We start from the raw sequence: 21,060 nt of genomic DNA on the forward strand, positions 1-21,060 counted from the left end.
TCAGAGTCCATAACTTGTTACCTTGGTCCTCTTCAAATTCTGGAAGCCATGGGAGGTGTCAAAGTCTGAGTGGGTCCCCAAGCGTCTGGTCAGGGTTCCTGCCAAGATAAGTCCAGTAGAGGAAGTTCTGGAATGACTTCCCAGGGTGGGAGTGACAGGATAGACGCAAGACAATGAAGCAACAGTGGCAGAAGTATCTAGAGCTTTTAGTACCTGATGACCAAGGGACTAAGGATCCAGGTGAGGCCAAGACAGTCTAAGGCAGCACGTAAAATACAAACTATATCATGCAAGAAAGTAGAGAGGAGCATGTTGGTCCTTTCTCTTGTGATGAAGAACAAGAAAGGGTAGCTAGGTAAAGGAAGGGAATTAGCAGGAAGGAAGGAGAATGGAAGGAATGGGGATCAGGGACTAACATTTACCAGATATGTCCTTATAGATGGTGGATCTGAGACCCGGAGGGCTGGAGTCATTTGCCCTGAGCTGTCTCAACTAGAACCTGCCAAAGCTGGACTTGGAGCCAACCAAAGGTCTTATCATCCCACGGCCACATGTTACTCAGCTGCCTTTCATGATATGAACTGGCATGTTTCTTACAAATGTAAATTTCAATTTCTAAGCCTGGGTTTCTCAATAGTTCATGATAAAAACACAACTAGTGGTCCATTTTTAATACACCAAGGAAACAGAATCCAGAATGAAGGAAACAATATTTGTAAGGAAGTTAGGGAGAACTTAATAGAGACAAAGAAATTGGCAGAGAAGCGAGGGAAAGGACCCCCTAGCTTTCCTCCCATGGAGTCCTAGTCTTTCTTTCCTCCTATCTCTTCTCTCTTATTTCTTTTTCTCTTAAGTTTATCTTTAGATTGTTTTCTCCAAGGTAATGGTTTTGGATAGGAGTCTGGGTTATGAAAGCAGAGATGGTTTATCCTCACCCAACCAATCAAAACGGAGTTCTGGTAAACATGGCATATGTCATAAATATGTTCTCATCTACATATTTTCCATTCTAATAAGTGAAACAACAGCTTATATATGTAGAATAAAGCCCAGTTGCATACATCTTTCAAACTGCAGACTTCAATATTTCTTCTTTTCCATTCATGAATAAGACTGATTTCATTCTATTTGTTGACATTATTTGGACCAGAGAAATGAAGGTTTGATTTCAAAAGATATCAGAAGCATAGCCATTGTAAGGCTGTCTTATTTAAACAGCTAGAGAGCCCCTTCTGACAACTTTAGCCTCTAACATCACTCTAATTTCTTGTGGGTGAGCAAAGAGGACAAGAACAGATTTATCGAGTATCAAAGTACAGGAGTCATGATCGTGTTCATTCTTACAAAGTAGCCAGTAGAGCCTGTTAAGAAACCATTTATACTTCTCTCCAACTGGAACTTGAAGGGTCCCAGATTTGTGCCAGGAGCATTATTGGTAATGCTGCTATAGGAGTTATATTTTGGTTTTCTTGTTGGTAGGCAAAGCTACCTGGGAGAAGTTGCAAATGAAGAAACATAATTTCTAATAATATCCTATCTAAAGAATATGTTGATTATATTGAGTTCACATTTACACTATAGCCTTCTCACACAGGCCAATGATTGAAAATTAGGCAAATTGTTTGAAATCATACATCATCAAGACTCTGCATGGGGTTAGGGTTTTAGATTCCAGAACATTTGCCATCTGTAGCAGCCTAAGATTATCCTCATAAGGTGCACTATTAAATAGTTCTTCCTTTTCTTTTTTACTTTAATGTTGTTTTCCTCTTATGCACATCTTTCTGCCTTAAAAAAACTCTATTTATGGTTGTTAGTTGTTTATCCCAACTCTAGAATTAGTCTGTAAAAAATGTATTCTATTTGGAAAATTGGATATCTTTTTTTTTTTTTTTTTGGTACAGGGAACTCAACTGAGGACCTTGTGCTTGCTAGGCAGGTGCAGCCCCAGCCACTGAGCTAAATCCCCAGCCCTGGGTATCCATTCTGGAACAAAATTTTTAAGCAATTAGTACCACCCCAGCTTTCCCAATAATAAAACAAACTGTGCTAAGAGTGAATTTGATACTACAAAGCATATAATGTAGAATACATGTCTATATGGGTATGTATGTATGTATAGATGAATGATATCTCTACTGTTTGCTATGAATGTTTCCTGTTGCATTATACAGAAATAGCTATATGAAATAGATATGTATTGAGGCTCAGCTACCAGTAGCAAAGTTGAGAAGAGAATGTGGGTGTATTGTAATGTTCCTGCTCCAGGATATAAAACACCTGTCAATATCACAATTTAATGAAAAACTGCTTCAGTCATGTGACAGACTATGAACGATGTACAATGTGAAATCAACTAGATGAGCTTTGAAAAGCATTATCATTCCATTTATTTTGCAATGATGGAAACATTGCAACATATCTGTCAAATATAAAATAACTAAAGATATGTTTTACCACAAATTCCTGGTAATATCTACCATCCAATAAGATATTGATACTTTGATCTCATTTCTTTTGATTGGTGGATTGAAGTGATGGAAGACACCAAAAGCACAAGAAAAATTGAGTTGGTAAATTCATTTAACATTATTATCTTTTGAACTTGTCTAAACAGTATTTTTATAGGGAGAGAAAAAATTACAACTTCTTGAAATGACATACAGTATTTTGTGTTAGCTCTTACTGCACTGCTTATCATAATTTAAATAAAAAGAAAATAACATTGATTTACTAATTCAGTTTTTATCAAACCATTTACAAAAATATGATTTGAAATGTAGATTCTGTGTGATTATTCTTAGATACTTGTGAATTATTTTTCAAAACAGACAATTTCATTCAACTTTCAAAAACCATTTGAAAGTAAAGTAAAAAATGGGAAAACTTTCACATTTGTTGAAAAAATTGTGTCATTTTATCATTTGATGCAATTCTAACATAGTGATGTAAATTTCAACTTGCTCTGCAGGAAAATAATTTCATTTTCATGAAGACTAGGGTTCTTATTATTTTAATGTATAGCAATATGTACAGTTTAATTCTGACTCTACATATGGAATTATTTGGTACTTTTGAATGTTTTAGTGAAGAACTTCTGCTCCTAGATATGAGGGAGTAACAGGGTCCATACTTAGACTTCTGCTGTAAATAATAAGAAAATTTGATAAGATTTATGAGGCAAATATGTTCAGACATTGGAAAACAGAATATAATCTTAATGGCAGGGAAGTGAAGGAAAACAAAGAAGATAAACTCTAAAACCACTAAGGCTTGTGGCCTGGAGGCATTTTACTGACTCTTCAACTAGAGAGACCACAAAGAGTTTGTCCATCTTGGTAATTGAAGTATATGGTGCAGCAGACTTTGGGAAGGCCAAGGCAGCTAGAATTTCCAATACAGAGGAAGGGAGAAGATGCATCTATACAAGAAAATAAATGATTAAATAATATATAAGGTCTCAGAAGTTAGCATACAAATTCCTTTGAGTATTCAAATATCAGTCTGCAGTAAGCAGAACAGAACTCTGACTCCAGGTTAAGGACAATTACTAGGGAATTGAATTTCTAGAGTTGATACAGAACCAGGAATTGGAGTTTCCACCAGCCAGAATGAGGTATCTTGTTGAATACACAAGGAATTAAATGATGACAGGAGAAGTGTCAGACTTTAATGAGGCTAAACAAGTCCTAGAGCAGAAACTACTCTAGAAACTGCTCTAAGGGATTAAAGAAAAGCCCCCAAAGGGGAAAACTGAGCTACAAGGAGCTTATCTGCCTGCTAGAACAAAACCCAACACTCCTTAAAGAGAGAAACAAGAAATTCAGCACTCTACCCCTTAATGTACAAAATGTCTATCATCTGGTGAAAAATTTTTGTACATGTGACAAAGTGGAAAAATGTAGCATTACCAGGAAGAAAGTCAAACTATACTAGAAGTTATATTGATGGTGGAATTAACTGTGAAGATATTGAAACCCTTACTATAAATACATATTATGGAATTTTAAAGGAAAGACAAATATAAATAGAAGAAAATGAAAATAAAAATTATAAAATGGAATTTATGCACATAAAAATAAGATGAAAAAGAATTATGTCAATGGGTGGAATTCAGCCATTGCAGAAGTAAAAATCAATGAACTTAAAAACATAGCAATAGAAAATGGCCAAATATGGTAAAGAAAGAAAACAAAAATGAGCAGATGCTCAGTAACTTGCAGGATAATATCAAAGGGCTATGTTATTAGTGCGTTTGGAGCTCCAAAATGACATGAAAAAGATTCAGTAAAAAATTTTGAAGAAATAATGACTTAAAATTTTTCAAATATAATGAAAATGTAAACACAAATCCATGCAGTGCAACAAAACTGTAGGCAAGATAAACACAAAGATGGTATAGGTTGATTTTAAAAAGTGACCAAAGGAAACTTTAATGTTATTCAAAGTAAAAGGCGTATTATATACAAAGTAACAAAATACAAATATAGCAGACCTTTCATCAAATGCTATATGCTAGACAAGAAAGTGTTGATATCTTTAAAGTTCTAAAAGGAAAAAAAGAAAAACAATTGAACCTAGAATTCCGTTAATGGAATTTCAAAAAAAGCTAAAATACCGACAACGAAATTGATAAGTGAAAATATTTCTTTAGAAAATTAAGGCAAAACAAAGCCTCTTTGAACAAATAAATACAGTGAGAAACCCCATTTTGCTAGAAATATTAAAGAAAACTCTTCGAGGAGAAGAAATTTATATAAGGCAAATGAGTGTTTATATGAAAGAATTAGAAATAGTAGAAATTGCAAATGTGTGGGTAATGGTTACATATAATGATGTTTCTATAATTTTAAAATTTTATCTAAAAATAACTTTAAAGCAAAAATAACAATTCATTGTGAATGTGGGAGACCCTATAAAATACTAAATGTAGGTGAAATTATTAAACCATAACCCAAAGGATGAGAAGGGGAAAGGAAGAATATTTCTATAGGTTTCTCACATTATATGAGTTCCTGTTTTTATGGTATAATGGTAGAGTATATGGATGTAGACTGTGGTAAGTTAATGGTGCCTGTTATCAACCTTCAAGGAACCACTAAAACAAAAAGGTAAAAAAGCCGCTATTTTGGATAACATGGAATGCTAAAATTAAAACAAACAAACAAAAAAACCCACAATCAAAAGGAACAAAAACCAGATAGGACAGATAGAAAGGAATGAAGAGATGATTCATTTGTATGTAACTATATTGATTATTACAATCAATGTAAATGTATTAAACAATAAAGCAATAAAAGGCAGAAATTGTTTGGTTGCAGATCAAGGCAAAACCTGGTTATGTGCTGTCTGCACGACACTCACTTTTATTGACAAGTAAAATAACAAGCAGTGTTTTAATGTTTATTTTGTTACTATAAAGGTGTGGAAGTGTCTGCCAAATAAATGAAAAATTGGAGAAAGTTTAAACTTCTCAGCTAAGAAGCAATTCTCCAATAATTTCTGACTAATTTTTCCCCCTGGAACTAATGTGATCATTTGAATTCACCAGAGCAAGTTACCCAGGACCAGTAGTTGCGTTCTTCCCTAGTCATCACTCTGCCCTTATGTATATAAATTTTCTCTAGAGTAAAATTATTCACAATTCAGTCTTTCAGAATTATAACAAAAAATTTATGATTCTTCAGTTTTTATGAATTAATGTTTTATCATATAAGAACTTTGCGGTTAAAGATTACTTGCTTTTTCAGAGAAAAAATGTACTTCTACTATTGTTAAAATAATAAATATGAATATAAACAAGAATAAAATTAAATTTTCATGTTTTAATTCTGCAAAAATAATGTAGGGTGAATTCACTCTATCAAAGAAATAATTGAAGCATTCAAATTCAGGATGGAATGAATTGACATTGACATCTTAACTGTAGGATAATGAAGGATATTCCAATATATCATTTTAAGGATCTTCAGCACAGAAAGCTTTTCAAGGTTATGTTTTTACTGTGTCTATCATAGCATGAAGACAAGTCTTCATCTGCAACAGAAGCCTTTTGGGGGAAGTTACCTTTAAGACATATGCAATATCCCTGTTACAGGTCATACGGAAAGGAGAAGTGAGCTGCTGCTGGATTTGTACCGCCTGCAAAGAGAATGAATACGTGCAGGACGAGTTCACCTGCAAAGCCTGTGACATGGGCTGGTGGCCCAATGCAGACCTGACAGGTAGGAGCTGCCGCCCTCTAATCCCCGCCCTCCCTTTCTAACACGCTCACCCTTCAAAGGTGAGGGATTAACTCATGTCTCCCAAGGCTAATTTACAGTGCATATTTTGTGATGCTCATGTCAAACACTATGTGCAGACCTTTTATAAGTTTTTCATGATCTATATTGAAAAGAAAATTCATTTAAATCTAAATAAAAGGGACTTGCTATGTAGGAAGTTATTCTGGTATAGAGACATTTGGTTATTTTCTGGTTTCCCTTTCTAAAATTTTATTGGAAGGTATTTCCAGCCAACTTAATTTATTCTTCTATTAAGGCTTATATCTAGATGTCCCCGCAAAGCCTCATGAGTTGTAGGTGGGGCTTTTTCCGAGGTGGCTAAATCTAGAGTGTGTGATAGATTCTTGGTGCAATGCTAGGCCCAAGAGAACTCAGATTAAGGGTATGAGTGCTACTGGAGATTTAAGTAGTCTGAGTAAGAGAAAAAGGACAGGAAGAAGCTATTAAGATCCCTTGTTGCTTTTGTTACCTTCTGGCCACCATGAATTGTTTCTCCTCTACGATCTCCCTCTGCCCTGCCGTCCTGCCTTGGAGCCAGACGATTATGGACTGAAACCTCTACAGACTGTGAGCTAAATAAACCTTTCTCCGTTTAACTTTGGGTGTTGGATGTTTTGTCTCAGCAAGGAGAGAAAAGTAACTAAGACAACTTCTAACCATTTTCTGAACGTCTGCTACATGTGAGTTGCCATTATAGACCCTAAAGGTACTAAGGAAAATGAAACACAATCCTAGCCTTTATTTTGCTTAAAATCTGTCAGAGAAGAAATGTGGAAAAATACAGCAATTATGAACATAGAAGAGATATTATAGGGCTACAAATCTTGTTAGGCAGACAAGGAGATGAAAGGAATTTTACAAAGAAACTAGACCATGAGAAAGTTGAAAGTTTGTAACACATTTTGGGAAAACCATGGACCAAGTATGTGGGGTTGCTTGTAAGACAAGGGACTGGCAGAGACATGGTGAGAATAAGACTGGACTGGGCTGTAGCAGGGACAAGACAGGTTTCCACGGGATCAACCCTCATGTTTGGCTCTAAGCACAGGGGATTGCTGAGGACTTTAAGGTGGCGACACCATGAGACCTGTTTTCAGAATGATGGAGCCGGAAGCTGTATAGACTCTAACTAGATTGGAAACAGAGTGATCAGGATGCTGTCACGTTGGTCCCAATGAATCATTTCAAAGGGTGTGGACTAGGGCAGCCGCAGTGGAACTGAAGAGGAATAAATGAATGCAAGAAGCGATTTAGTAGTAAAATTAATGGGACTGAGATGGAGTGATTATGTGAGTTTATACCTTTTTAAACAGCAATGTTTGTAGGTGAAGTTTGTTTTTCAGACCCTGGTATGACCTTATGGATGGGAGATGTTTCGCAAGTATCTTTCATAAATTTTAAGAGTCGTGGAGCCCTGGGAACTTTGTCATGGATACTTACAGCCATTGTCATCTGAGTAACCTAACCTCTCATCTGAAAAAGAGGAAGCCTACTTGGGTGAGGCTGTGTGCCAAAATTGTGCAGCTAGTTAGAGGCAGACCCTACTTCACTAGCTCTTAGCCGCATACCTCCTTGGACACTTGAAAATGATGGAAGGGAATAATAATCCGATCCTGATGATTGCTTACTCGTCCCTTGGCTCCTTCCCCTCCCTTCCCACCCCTTCTGATCCTTTCCTATCTTGTTCCATCCCATCCTCTCCCTTTTCTTCTTTCAAATACAGAATCTCACTCTGTAGTCTAGGCTGCTGTTGAACTCACCATGTAGCCCAGGCTGGCCTCAAATTTGTGATCCTCTTGCTTCAGCCTCCACAGTGCTAGGATTCCAAGCACATACCAGGACAACTAACTACTTTCTTATTTGGTTTTAGATGTGAATATGAAGCTGAAAAATGTGGTTTAGTGAAATCATGGAAAATGTTTCTATAAATAAAATCAGGTCACATAACTGTGACCTATTATTAAGTGGCAATATCTTGTAAAATGCTAACGCTTTTAGAAACAAGTTAAAATGCATATCAGAAAACTTTTAGAAATCATTTAAGACAAAGACCTTTTTCAAAAAAATTATGTTGGAATATTTTTTAAGGAACACACTGTGTCCAGCCATCTTTTCATCTCTAGCTAACAGCTGGCTCTCAAATGTTCATGCACCGAAGAAGTACCCAGGATTTACCCCCTGCAGGGACTCCCACTTGGTGGTTCCAGAGTGTGGCCCCGCAGATGCTGAAGCAATTAGGGCCTGTCCCACTGGTGGAGAAACACTGCTCTCTTGCTCAAAGCCTGGTGCCGTGAACATAACAGCTACCTAATAAATGTGTGTTAAATTGAGAAAATTGGAAAGAAAAAGGAGCTCATTCATTTCTTTGGTTGTTGCAGTTGGTTAATAGGAAAACCACAATGCAAATCCATTGTTTCCCCCATAGGCCTAATAATGGTTTCCCACTATGTCATCGATCCCATAGCTGCATGCAATGAACTGGCTTGGAAAAGTTTCTCCAATTTGTCTCTTTTCTAATCTTCGTCTGACTTCACGTTAGGTGCTTTCTTTTGGGCCTCTTGGATAAGCAGGTCTCACAAAGGACCCTGTTGTGTGGGAGAGCTGTGGCTAACTTCATCATCATTCCTCCCTGCCACCTGACTGAGATCACAGCTGGCAAGGAAAAGACTAAAAGACAAAAGTGATCCCTTTCTCAGGTCAGCCTTAGAAGTCAGAAGTCCTGGCTTTGAGGCACAAAATTTTTTCTCATTTATGTTCTTTGAGCTTTCCCAAATTTTTCTTGATGCTCTATTTTTTCACTTGAATTAAGGTTTATCTCATACATGAAAAAGAACTAGCCTATTTTAAAACCTTAAAAACCTTATATGAAAGATCTAATATGGTATAATAATGGAACTCCAATTCAGTATTTTATTTCCTAGAGATCTACCACTGTGGGTGTATTGTCAACCCTTGGCCAAATGATTATGCCCAGTGACAGGATTCTTTAATTTGGAAAAGCATAAAATAAATCCCTCATCACTATAAATAGATGAATAGTAATTCAATCATCTTTTTAATGCTTTAATATTCTGCCATGTATCATATATGGACATCACTTTATCATTCAAACAATGAGTGAGGCACCAGCTCAGACTTTGCCTTTGTCTCTGCCAAGCAGCTACACCTGTAACATATATCTGACTATTGTGTAAATATTACCTTTAGGATCTTTCAGTGCATACACATCTCATACTAAGTTTTACTCATGTTTTAATGACATGCACTGTTTCTGCGTTCCTTTTAGTCTCATACTTGAATGGAGAATGAGATGTCATCTGCCACTTACTTGGTGCTATGTTAAGCACTGAGCAAGAACACATTACATGGCAATGGGTTGTTGTGTCGTGGTAGCAGTAGTTGTGGAAAGAAAAACCCACTGTCATACCAAAAATCAGCTGAAATATGGAGAAGAGTAAATGCATTGCCTTTAAGTAGGTGTTTAGGTTTTTTTGGTGGATTTTTATGAGTACATTTTAATTAAAATGCAAAATAATTCTTCTTTGAGAAATGACTTTTAAAAAAACTGAATGTAGAGTTTGTTCAAATAGCTGCTTTTATGTAGATTCCAAAGATTCTAATAGTAATGAATAAAAAGATATTTATGAGTCATTTAAAACTCTTTTAGAGTATGCCTTACTTTGGCTATGAAGAGAAGTTGGTATATTTCTTAGAGGAAATGCTTTTTGAAGCTGTTAAGTTTCTCATATTTTCTTCTTGGGAAAATGCACATTTTAATTTAGCATTTAAATTTCACACTTTATGTCTTATGATACTAAAACAGGATTCTCTTCTGCAATGATATGTAACTTGACAGTAGTTTAGTAATTCACAGCCCAATGTAAGTAATCTAATACTACTTAATTCTTTTTAAAAAAATCAAAAAGTACAAGAAGATTCCTCAAAAAGGCAGTGTCCTAGATCTTCTCATTAAAGACAGACATTAATGTCGAAGAAATTAACTATTTTTCTCTAGCACAACAATTATTGTGACCTCTCACTCTACTATTTGTTCATTTACTTAGTTCTATAATATAACCTGCCACCCGCTTTGTACAAGGCATTTGGACAAACTAGGGCTATATAGATGAGTGAAGCAAGTTTATGAGGAACTTCATGTGAAACTAGACATGTAAACAGTCAATTATAATATAAGTCCTACATCAGGATATGTACAAAGATATGTGTCATAGGAACAAAGAGAGAGAAGAATTATACTTTCCTGGGAAGAGAAATACCTTCACAGAAAAAGAAATATTAAAACTTAACATTGAGTTATAACCATAATTTTTATCTTGTAGATAATTGATACTAATGAAATAACATGAAAGAAGGTATTTCAGTGCAGCTTTATGTAATCAGGAAAAAGTATTATAAATGTATGAATTGCCCTAAGGCACTTCAGGCAAAATAGTATTACCATTCTTTATTTCTTAATTCATATTATATTTCACTTGACCTAATTGGAAAGAATTCTGATATTAAATTTTAGCTTTCTTGGGCCCGGGATTTAGCTCAGTGGTTTCGCCACCTGCTGCTCAAGCACAAGGGCCCAAGTTCGATCCCCAGTACCAAAAAAAAAAAAAAAAAAAAGCTTTCTTCAATACAGTTGGATGCTATAACCTCCCAAATAGCTTATTCAAAGATTAAAAACAGTCCCTGGTCCTCAGATCGGAGTTAGTATGACTCTCTGATTTTGCTAATTTTTAGTCTGCTTGAAGGAAACTAGCTTGTCTGAGGCCTCTGAGTCCTCTGGGATAAGTTATACCATGGATTGCCAGGTTGGCCTTGTAGCTTCAGGTGCAGTATGCATAACTCTCATGAAATCTCATATGCTCTGGGGTGTTAAGTGGGCTGGAGACACTTCTCACGACTGGCTGAAGGCAATTTCCACCCAGTCTAGGCTTCAGATACCCGAAAGCAGCCAGGGGTTTAAAAAGTTTTTTGTTTTTTAGTGTTTTTTATTTGGGGTGGGTGGGTATTGGGGATCGAACTCAGGACCTTGCACTTGCAAGGCAGGCACAGAAAAGTTAAATGCCCTAAAATAGAACCAAAAAACTCATTATATTTCACATGTGAACAGTTTGAACATTACTCCCTCAAGATAGAAAAGCCTGTGTTTCTCAAATTTAGGATGTTTAAAAAATATAGGAAAGGAAAAAGAAAAACAATTAAATGATTTTTGAAATGTAAATTATCAGTCCTATTCTCCAGGTGAATCTGTCTTGCGGGGGGGGGGGTTCTGGGTTGGCAATGAAGAGCCTGGTTTACACATATCAAAAAGAATCGGCCAGATTTAGCTCAGTGGCACCGCATCTGCCCCAAAAGCGCAAGGTCCTGAGTTCTATCCCCAGTACCAACAAAACAAAACAAATGAACAAACAAAGCAAAACAACTCTTTAGATAAAGAATCTAGGCTCTCCTCAAGAAAAAAGAAAGTAACTATAGTGGAGTTTCCAGCATGCTTCTGGGTGTTATGGCAAGCTAGTACTGTCACAGCACAAGCATATTTAATCTTCTAGCATAAAGACATTTTTCCTCATTTGTATGTAGGCTACTATGTAGGATAGAGTTACACTGTAGGGAGACTTGAACAGCTCCTCAATTATCTATGGAGATGCCTCAGTATCTGTCTGACTTTCAGCCATGTTATGGGAAATGGGATTTATGATATGTAGTTTGAAATTTCACTTGTGTCAACCAAACTCAGTTTTCTCACTGATGGATTCCACTTGGCATAACCAATTCCACAGCCAGACTCAGCTTCATAATTTGAGGGTGGTAACAAGAATCCCCTGAGAATTTCTGCCCTGAGCTGTCTCAAACCTAGTATTCATCATACAGACCTTGATACCTCAATCTGCAGATAAAATAGATTTGTGTATGCATAAGAGAGCTTGCACTTGCTTATCTCTTGGTTCCTTGGTGTGACAGGTACCACTTCTCCCAATGAAATGGACTTTTTGGCTTTAAATAAAAAGTTACTATGAGTAATCCTGAGTCTCCTGGATCCTTTCAAATATCTAAACTCACAAAATCCTTGCATATACATAACATATTGAAAAAATTAGTGCAACATGCTTACATATTAATTTTAATTTATCTCAACTCACAATAGCTTGTCATAACTAAATTATTGAGTTAGAATGATAATTCTCTAATAACATCTAGGCTTAGACAGATTCTGGTTACTAGTAGGGAAACAGTAAAGATAAACAGATTTCCAACAGTAGAGAAAGTAATGTAAAAATTAGTAAAAAATAATCAGTGAAAAAATCAGTAAAGAAAGTATGAATGAGCAAGCATTTGCAGTGAATACATATATATGTGTATATAAAAGTTTTCTTATGAAGATCTTTTACAGAAGACTATAGTGTGGTCATTAGTTTGCTCTAAGGTCCTCAGGTTACCAAAGGACTTTCATGGACCTACTAATTTTAGAGTCTCACAGTAGAAGCTCAGTTAAAAATCATCAATGGGAATAATGTTCAGTGATACTAAGGTTTTCTTTTTTTTCCCGCAGAGGATTGGCAGTGATGAAGATAGCTGTACAAAGCTTAAATTCACGGGTAAATGTTCCAGTGATATGTCCCCCTGCCACTAGATGCATAAATTGGAACGTTCTAGCTAAGAAATACAAAGTTTAATCATAATTTAGTCATCCAGAAGATAGTGTCTTTTCAACAGGGGAATGTTTCAACCTCTTCAGAAAATAAACACACAATTAAAACTAGAGCATATCTGTAAATCATAGAGGGGGGCAACTGTATGCAATCCATTTGGACATGGTCAAAGGATCGTTTTTGCAATTTTAGCAGTCAATGCCCTCCCTACACTTTTTGTTTGTTCTTTTTTTTTTCTTTTGAGCCAGGGTCTTTCTACATAGTTCAGACTTGTTTTGAACTCACAGTAATCCTCCTGTCTCAGTCTCCTGAGTGCTAGGATTACAGATGTGCACACCACACCTAGCTCATCTACATTTTGTTTTAAATTTAATTACAAGTGAAGCATGATATAACCACATCTGCTACCATCCTGGGAATAGTGTCACATTAATCTTTAATTTGGTGGACAATTTGTCACTCTTGGAATGAGATGCTTCAATTTTTATGAGGATTTTATCCAGTGTCCTTTGGATAGTTTTCCTGGTGTTATCAGATGCCATTCTAATTTTCCCGTATCATCTTTATAGATCTTACATTATTATCATTCTGGGATTTTTTTTCAGAATACCTTCTGGCCTGATTTTGTATATCTGTAATTAAATCCTTGAATGTTTCTGTGGATTTCTTATTAATATGAAATTCCTTTGCCATTTTATGAGCCCCTTGTTTAAAGACTTTTTGTCAGAGTAGTTTGTTTGGCACAAGTATCTTTAAAGTATTTTTATTATGTTTCTAAACTATTCTTGTATGTATACTTTCTATAGTACCTTTATGGCTGTGAGTCAAATTTTATAACAATAATCATTTTAGGTAAAATTAAGACATCAAGTAATTAATAATCTTGCTTATATTCAAAGAATACATAAAGACAAAATGTTTCTCAGAATGAGGATGTAGTTCAGTGGTAAAACACTTTCTAGCATGTGCAGGGTCTAGATTTGATCTTCAGTTCTGCCAAAAATAAAAGTTTCCACGTAATGTCAATAAATGAATTATTTTGAAAGCCTACCAACCAAGGGTTATTTATATATGTATCTTCTTTAATTTAACAATTTGATATGCCATAGAAAAGGCCATAATTCAATTATTAGAAAAACTTAGATTGGAATAAAGTCTTGGATTTTATAATACTGATTGAACTCCTTATTGTCTATTAAGCCTAGAAGTTTCCTTTTTATTTTTAGTATAAAGCCTTTATGAAAAACAATATTAAGTCAATAATTAGTATTTGAGTATTCAAAATTCTGTTCTTAATAGAAACACTTTTTGAATCACAAAATTATAATCTTGAGAGTCCCTGTTGATTAACAATTGTAAAGTTTCTGTATTATGAGTGTTAATCAGCAAAGAGCAAACGGGAAGAAGTAGTAGCAATAATTCACAATTACTAATTAATCTATGGACATTGTTGGGCAGTTTCTGTTTGGAATAGGGATGTATTACATATGTTAACATTAGATTTAAGTACATCATACAAAGCCTAAAAGATGTTTTGACTAGATAAATGTCTGCGATTACTTTAAGGCAAGGGATCCAAGCATTTTCTAATAATTTAAGGAATTGGGCTTACTTGGTGAATTATTTATCCCTTAATATATAACAAAATAACACAAATCTAGTGGCTTAAAACAACACGTACTCAGTGTCTGTGGATCAGTAATTTGGTTACAGTTTAACAAGGCTGTCTCCTTTGTGACCTTCACAAGTCTGGGGTCTGGTATAATAGGAATCATTTATGTGATTATGGGAAGGATATAATCCTCAAAAGATGTTGGACTGAGAACCTCAATATTTTGCAGGTGGTTGAGTGGGAACTGCCCTCAGTTCTGTCATGTGGACCACAGTAACACAACAGGTTATCAGAGCCAGCAACTCATTACCTTATATAAGCTAATGTTGGACATGACATCCCACCAACTTTGCTATCCAGTATTCTATAGCCTAGAAGCAAGTTACAGGCCCTGTTCATATTCAAGAGGAGGAGATTACCCCAAAACAGAAATACCAGGAGGTGAGGATCATTGGAGATCCCCTTAGAAGCTTCCCACCATACTGGAAAATTGTTCTTCAATATGATCCATGTTGCAAATTTTCATTGAATGATATAGCTTTTTCATATTTGTACAGAAAGAAAGATTCATGATACTCTAGATACCTATAACGATCTGGACACTTACATGCTCTGTCACTATCTTCTTTCATATTTTTGTAGGGTTTTCTGTCCATGGAGATTTTGGAAGAGTAGCTATTTTCTTGAAATATACAAGTACACAGTATAGGTATACTTTTCATATCTAAGAGCAGCTATATAATTTGCTCATGTGTAAGAACTATTGTTCATTTTGTCCAGGAATAAATCCTATCTATTGAATGTGAAGGGGGAATTATCACAGAAAATCAAGAAATATTCTTTCAGTAATCTCGAAGTATCAGTTATAAGTTCAGACATAGGATTATTTTCACTGTTTGAATAGTTTTAATAAACCAACCTATCTGATAGTCTATTAATAGTAGCAATAAATAGTGCTACTCTTGAGAGAAATATTGTTTCCCTTGGCAGTTCAAAGGAAGCACAGGGAATTCATGGTGTTGCTGTCTCCCAGAGAGGTAGGTCACTGGACAGATTCTGAGTAGTTGTCCTGCTGGGTTTGGGCCAGTGTTCTTTAAATAACACTTCTGTTTGCAGTATCCACAGATGGTCTTCTCTAGGCTTCCTATCTATAGGAAACAAGCTATTTTGATTGGTTTATCTAAAGATTCATAATCATATTGATTTAAATAGCTTATTTACTTTCTAAGTCATGTGGAAATATCTAGTCAAATATCATATTTTAAGTGGTAATTTTACCTTTTAATATCTTTTATTCCACTAATTCAGACCTCAACCAATATGCAGAAGAGAACATGTTCTTCTACATCAGTTGTTGAGTCAAGTCCCAAGCTATTTGAAAATTTCCTTAAGTTTACATTTTATCTTTATTTAGTTTACAATTTTGAATATTTATGAAAGGAAAAAACTCTGAAAATGCCTTATGTAATACTGTCTTCTAGTTTATAGAATATAGCAAAGTTGATGAGATTTTAAAATTTTAATATTGGTGGATTATTCATATCTTCTCTTTTTGCTATTTTTGAAAAATTAATTTAATTAATGGGAACAGTTTTGTAGTGCAGGGCACTACCAAATAAAAATAATGAATTCAATAGCACACAATTCATCTTGTATCCCCAAAGTTTACTGAAATCATTAAATATAGCTATTAATGTAGCTTTCGACCAGGATTTTAATTCAAATTCTATGCATCTGACTTAGAGCAGAAATGTTAAAAAGTAGTATTCTTTTATAAAGAACCCTCTGAGGACAGAGAAGTTCATTTAGAAAGTCAGACAAAGTTACCATACAAAATGAGAGAAATGGAAACAGTAATTTTTTCGGAGGTTACAAAAACGTGGATAAGTGCTACATTTGAATTTGATATTTCTTCACAGCCTTGGTATGCCAATTAAAAGAGCTGACTCTTGACTATTTGGTACATTTGTCTAGAGTATTTTAACATATTTATTTTGTCAAAAGTCCACTAAATGGGCATTGTTATTCTAGATCTATCAATTTATCTACCTGTCATCTGTGTATCATCTATTCAGGCTTTATCAAAGAAACAAAAAGATTTAGGGTTAGGCCAGATGTGGTGGCACACACCTATAATCCTAGCATTCAGGGGGCTGAGGCAGGAGGTATGCTTTAAATCACCTCTGATTACTTATACTATCTAATACAATGTACATAGTAGTTGCACAGTATTTTTTGGGAAACAACAACAAGAAAAATGGCACACACCTATAATCCTGGCATTCGGGGGGCTGAGGCTGTTGCAAGTCTGAAGCAAGTCTGGCTTGCATAGTAAGTTTGAGAGCAGCCTAAACTACACAGTCGGATTCTGTTTCAAACCAAAAAAAAGATTAAAGTGAGACTTTATATTTCAAGCAGAAGTTCTTCCAGGAAGAGGAAGAAACCCACAACCCACATAGACAAACCCCTGACATGGGGAAGAACGAGGCCAGCCAAAAGTGTATGTCTATGAACAGTGTCTTAGATTCCCAAAAGAAAAGAATCATAGGAAAACACCACAAAATCACTAAACAGTGACCTTTCACAAAGTTAAAACATAAGAAGTAAACTTACAAAGGTTTTCTAAAGGACCTGAGCGTCATTAGTTTTTATAAACTGGTCACCACTTCAACAGATCTTCCTCTCTCCCTCTAAACTATGGTACCCTGGGCCAGCTTGGATGAGACATGGCCCAGACCTCCATCTCATCTCAGTGGTCCACTTCTTTATACAACGAACAGAAACAGACCGTACAGTTCAAACTCAGACCTGATTTCCTCCAACAGGAAATACAGTGTATGGATAGATACACACACATATACACACACAAAACACCAGAGGAATACACAGATATGGAAAAAACTATTTAGCAAATTGTGTAAATCTAAAGTGAAATGCTTGTTAACGTTATAAAAAATTATGTCTAGTTGGTAACTGGAGCACCTCAAAATCAAAGGTTGTAACACTTAAATATAAAGATAGGTTAATTACTTTTCATGAAGACTTAAGTTTAAAGATGTTTATACAAAGACAAACATAATTACAAATCCTAGGATAATTAAATACATTCAGCAAAAAGAGCTCAGCAAAATTAGCCAGGGCTAACACACTGCTGAGACTGACTCACGTGTAGTGTGAGGGTTGAACAGAGTTTGGGCAGGAGGAGCCCAGGAAGTCTATTGGCCACAATATCTCCAGAAATATTATGGTGAAGGTGTTCAAAGGATCTTGATGAAGTCTCTAGAGATCTGAAAGATGGTGAGACAAAATACAGTCAGCCTGCTGTATCTACTGGTTATGTGTCTGTGGGTTCAAAAAACTATAGATGAAAAATATTAGGGAAAATGCTTTATTTTTAATAACCTATTCTATGTAGCTGGACTATGATGGCTGTGTCTGTACCCAACACAAGCAGACATTTTTCTTGTTGTTGTTTCCCAAAAAATACTGTGCAACTACTATGTACATTGTATTAGATAGTATAAGTAATCAGAGGTGATTTAAAGCATACATGAGGATGTGTGTAGGTTATACACAAATACTATGCCATTTTATAGAAGGGCCTGAGCATCTGCAGATTTGGAGATCAGTGCCAGTCAGGTACTTGGACCAATTTCCCATGGGTACTGAGGGACAACTGTGTGTGAAATTAAAACAAAAACAAAAACAAGATATGAAAGCTGAATGTATTGCTTACTAGCACAAGGGATGGCTGTGTTCCATGTATGTTCTCTGAGCAGAGCAGAAGAGACTGTTCCTCTTGTATGAGGATTTTAGAGTGTGAGGTGTAAGAATTGATAAGCTTCCAGAGCATGAGCTGCTTGACATCATCTGTGGAACGGTGATGCTCCATGAGGCGGCATATTGTTGATGCCTGGGGCTCAGTAATTGAAGTGAGTGTATCCGGCCAGGTGACCATCAGCTGTGAAGGTAACACTTACTGGTTGGCATGCACAAATGTGCTTCCAAGAAGGATGATTGCTGGTTGACTGAACAGGCATAAAACCGGTTCTGGTGGTTCCTTGCTATTAGAGCTATGGAACAATGAGTCTTCCTAAATGTTTGGAAACACTTTTACTCGCACACTTTTGGGAAATACTGGCTCAGCTCAAATATAAACTCCTGTGAAGAGGTTGTCTCCAGAGCCTGAAGGGTTTTTCTCTCACTCTGAGATACAAAACAGATTTTCTTCTACATTTAGAGGGAAAGCAGAAGCGAGGTGTTTAGGAACACAATACTGGTCTCCTTTCAAGAGACGAGTGAAGAGAGATTTCCTTTTTCTTTGGTGTTAGACGCTCTATTACAAACGACTAACCCAAAGGCCTGCATGTGCCAGATGCAGATGAAACATGACTGCGGGGATTCGAAGTGTAATACAGAATTACGTTGTGAACAGGAGAATACTGAATCCTCTACACAAGGAAGACTAAAATTGCATTGAAACTACTCTGCTGGCCAAACATATACATATCTAAGAACTGTACTTGCTTATGGACAATGGCTGTATAATTTATTTCATACCCACTTGTTCTATTACATTATGATCACTTAACTTTCACTGGAAATGCAGGGTTTTTTTCTTTCTTTCGCTTAAAATGTAGAGCTCAATTCTGTCTATAGAGTAACATCTATTTATAATGCTGGTGTTGAAAGAATAGGTAACTTTCAGGTTCAACTCTGTCTCACGTGACACTTTAAATGAGACGAGGTTTGGGGACAAACATGATCGTCCAGGAGGGCGATGGATCACCTTTGACTGTGTGATGCTGGCCTTCATGCGGGCTGTCGCTGTAGCTTTGTTCCTGATAACTAGCAAGCGCTATTATTGTTGCTTAGCAAGCATCTCAGATTCACGTTACACGGTTTTTCTCATCACAGGGTGTGAACCCATTCCCGTGCGCTACCTTGAATGGAGCAACATTGAATCTATTATCGCCATCGCCTTTTCCTGCCTGGGCATCCTTGTCACCCTGTTTGTCACACTCATCTTTGTGCTGTACCGAGACACACCTGTGGTGAAATCCTCCAGTCGCGAACTCTGCTACATCATCCTGGCTGGCATCTTCCTTGGGTACGTGTGCCCTTTCACTCTCATCGCCAAGCCCACCACCACATCCTGCTACCTCCAGCGGCTGCTAGTCGGCCTCTCCTCTGCCATGTGCTACTCGGCGCTAGTGACCAAGACCAATCGCATTGCGCGCATCCTGGCAGGCAGCAAGAAGAAAATCTGCACCCGGAAGCCTAGGTTCATGAGTGCCTGGGCCCAGATGATCATCGCCTCCATTCTGATTAGTGTGCAGCTGACCCTGGTGGTGACCTTGATCATCATGGAGCCCCCCATGCCCATCCTGTCCTACCCAAGTATCAAGGAAGTCTATCTCATCTGCAACACCAGCAACTTGGGTGTGGTGGCCCCCGTGGGCTACAACGGACTCCTCATTATGAGCTGTACTTACTACGCCTTCAAGACCCGCAATGTGCCCGCCAATTTCAACGAGGCCAAATATATTGCCTTCACCATGTACACCACCTGCATCATCTGGCTCGCTTTTGTGCCCATTTACTTTGGGAGCAACTACAAGATCATCACCACTTGCTTTGCAGTGAGCCTCAGTGTAACAGTGGCCCTGGGGTGCATGTTCACTCCCAAGATGTACATCATCATTGCCAAGCCCGAGAGGAATGTCCGCAGTGCCTTCACCACCTCTGACGTAGTCCGCATGCACGTTGGCGATGGCAAGCTGCCCTGCCGCTCCAACACTTTCCTCAACATCTTCCGAAGAAAGAAGCCGGGGGCGGGGAATGCCAAGTGAGTTATTTGGTCTGGGTTTGCCTCTCTTCCTATTTCCTTCCAACCTTTTCTTCTTTCTGCTCCTCCTCTTCTTCCCCCATATCCTTCTCTATTTTCTCCCTCTCCTTATCCCCTTTCTCTTTTCCTTCCTCCCTTTCTCTTCCTCCTTCCCCTGTCTCCTATTTGCTAAATTATTTACCCAAAGCTTTTCTCATCCCTTTTTCAAATCTCATGTCATATTGCGGTAGGATGGTAGAACTAAATGTCCTCTTTGTTTTCATTCCTTTGAAAGAGCAAGAAGCCTGAAGCAACAATGAGCCATGTGTATCCTTATTTTTATCTGGAAGCTCAGACTCCATTTATGCAGGATTCTTTTTCTTTTTATGTGGGTCCTTCCTGTAAAGAGGATCAAACACTATTTTTGTGATGCAAACACTATTTTTAATTTGTAGTTTAGACCATGGTTGAAACTAGCTTCTGGTTTACTTCTATCATCCTGGAACCGCACTGTTGCTAATCTGGAGTAGAGGACAAGGAAATGAAACACCTGGTGAAATTGCAATTTCAAAATTGGGTTGCAGCTGTGCAGCAAGCACACCCTGAAACCAGACCTCTTAAGTACCCTACTAGAGTCTCTTATTTATTAAAATTTAATTGATGCTGTAATGAAGA

At 36.8% G+C, this 21,060-nt stretch overlaps 1 protein-coding gene across 5 annotated transcripts in view; it reads left to right on the forward strand.

The window, feature by feature from the left end:
* Positions 1 to 21,060, forward strand: part of Grm1 (glutamate metabotropic receptor 1) — a 445,703-nt gene that overhangs the window by 386,709 nt on the left and 37,934 nt on the right. For all 5 annotated transcript variants that reach the window (XM_004846008.4, XM_087190086.1, XM_087190088.1 and 2 more), the window contains exons 7-8: positions 6,098 to 6,224; positions 19,476 to 20,406. In XM_004846008.4, coding sequence (XP_004846065.2) covers positions 6,098 to 6,224; positions 19,476 to 20,406 — 1,058 coding nt within the window. The remainder of the gene's footprint in view (positions 1 to 6,097; positions 6,225 to 19,475; positions 20,407 to 21,060) is intronic.

The sequence above is a fragment of the Heterocephalus glaber genome, unplaced genomic scaffold, assembly GCF_053883595.1.
Source record: "Heterocephalus glaber isolate CG9 unplaced genomic scaffold, H.glaber_assembly_v1.0 deba00001550, whole genome shotgun sequence".
NCBI classification, from domain to species: domain Eukaryota; kingdom Metazoa; phylum Chordata; class Mammalia; order Rodentia; family Bathyergidae; genus Heterocephalus; species Heterocephalus glaber.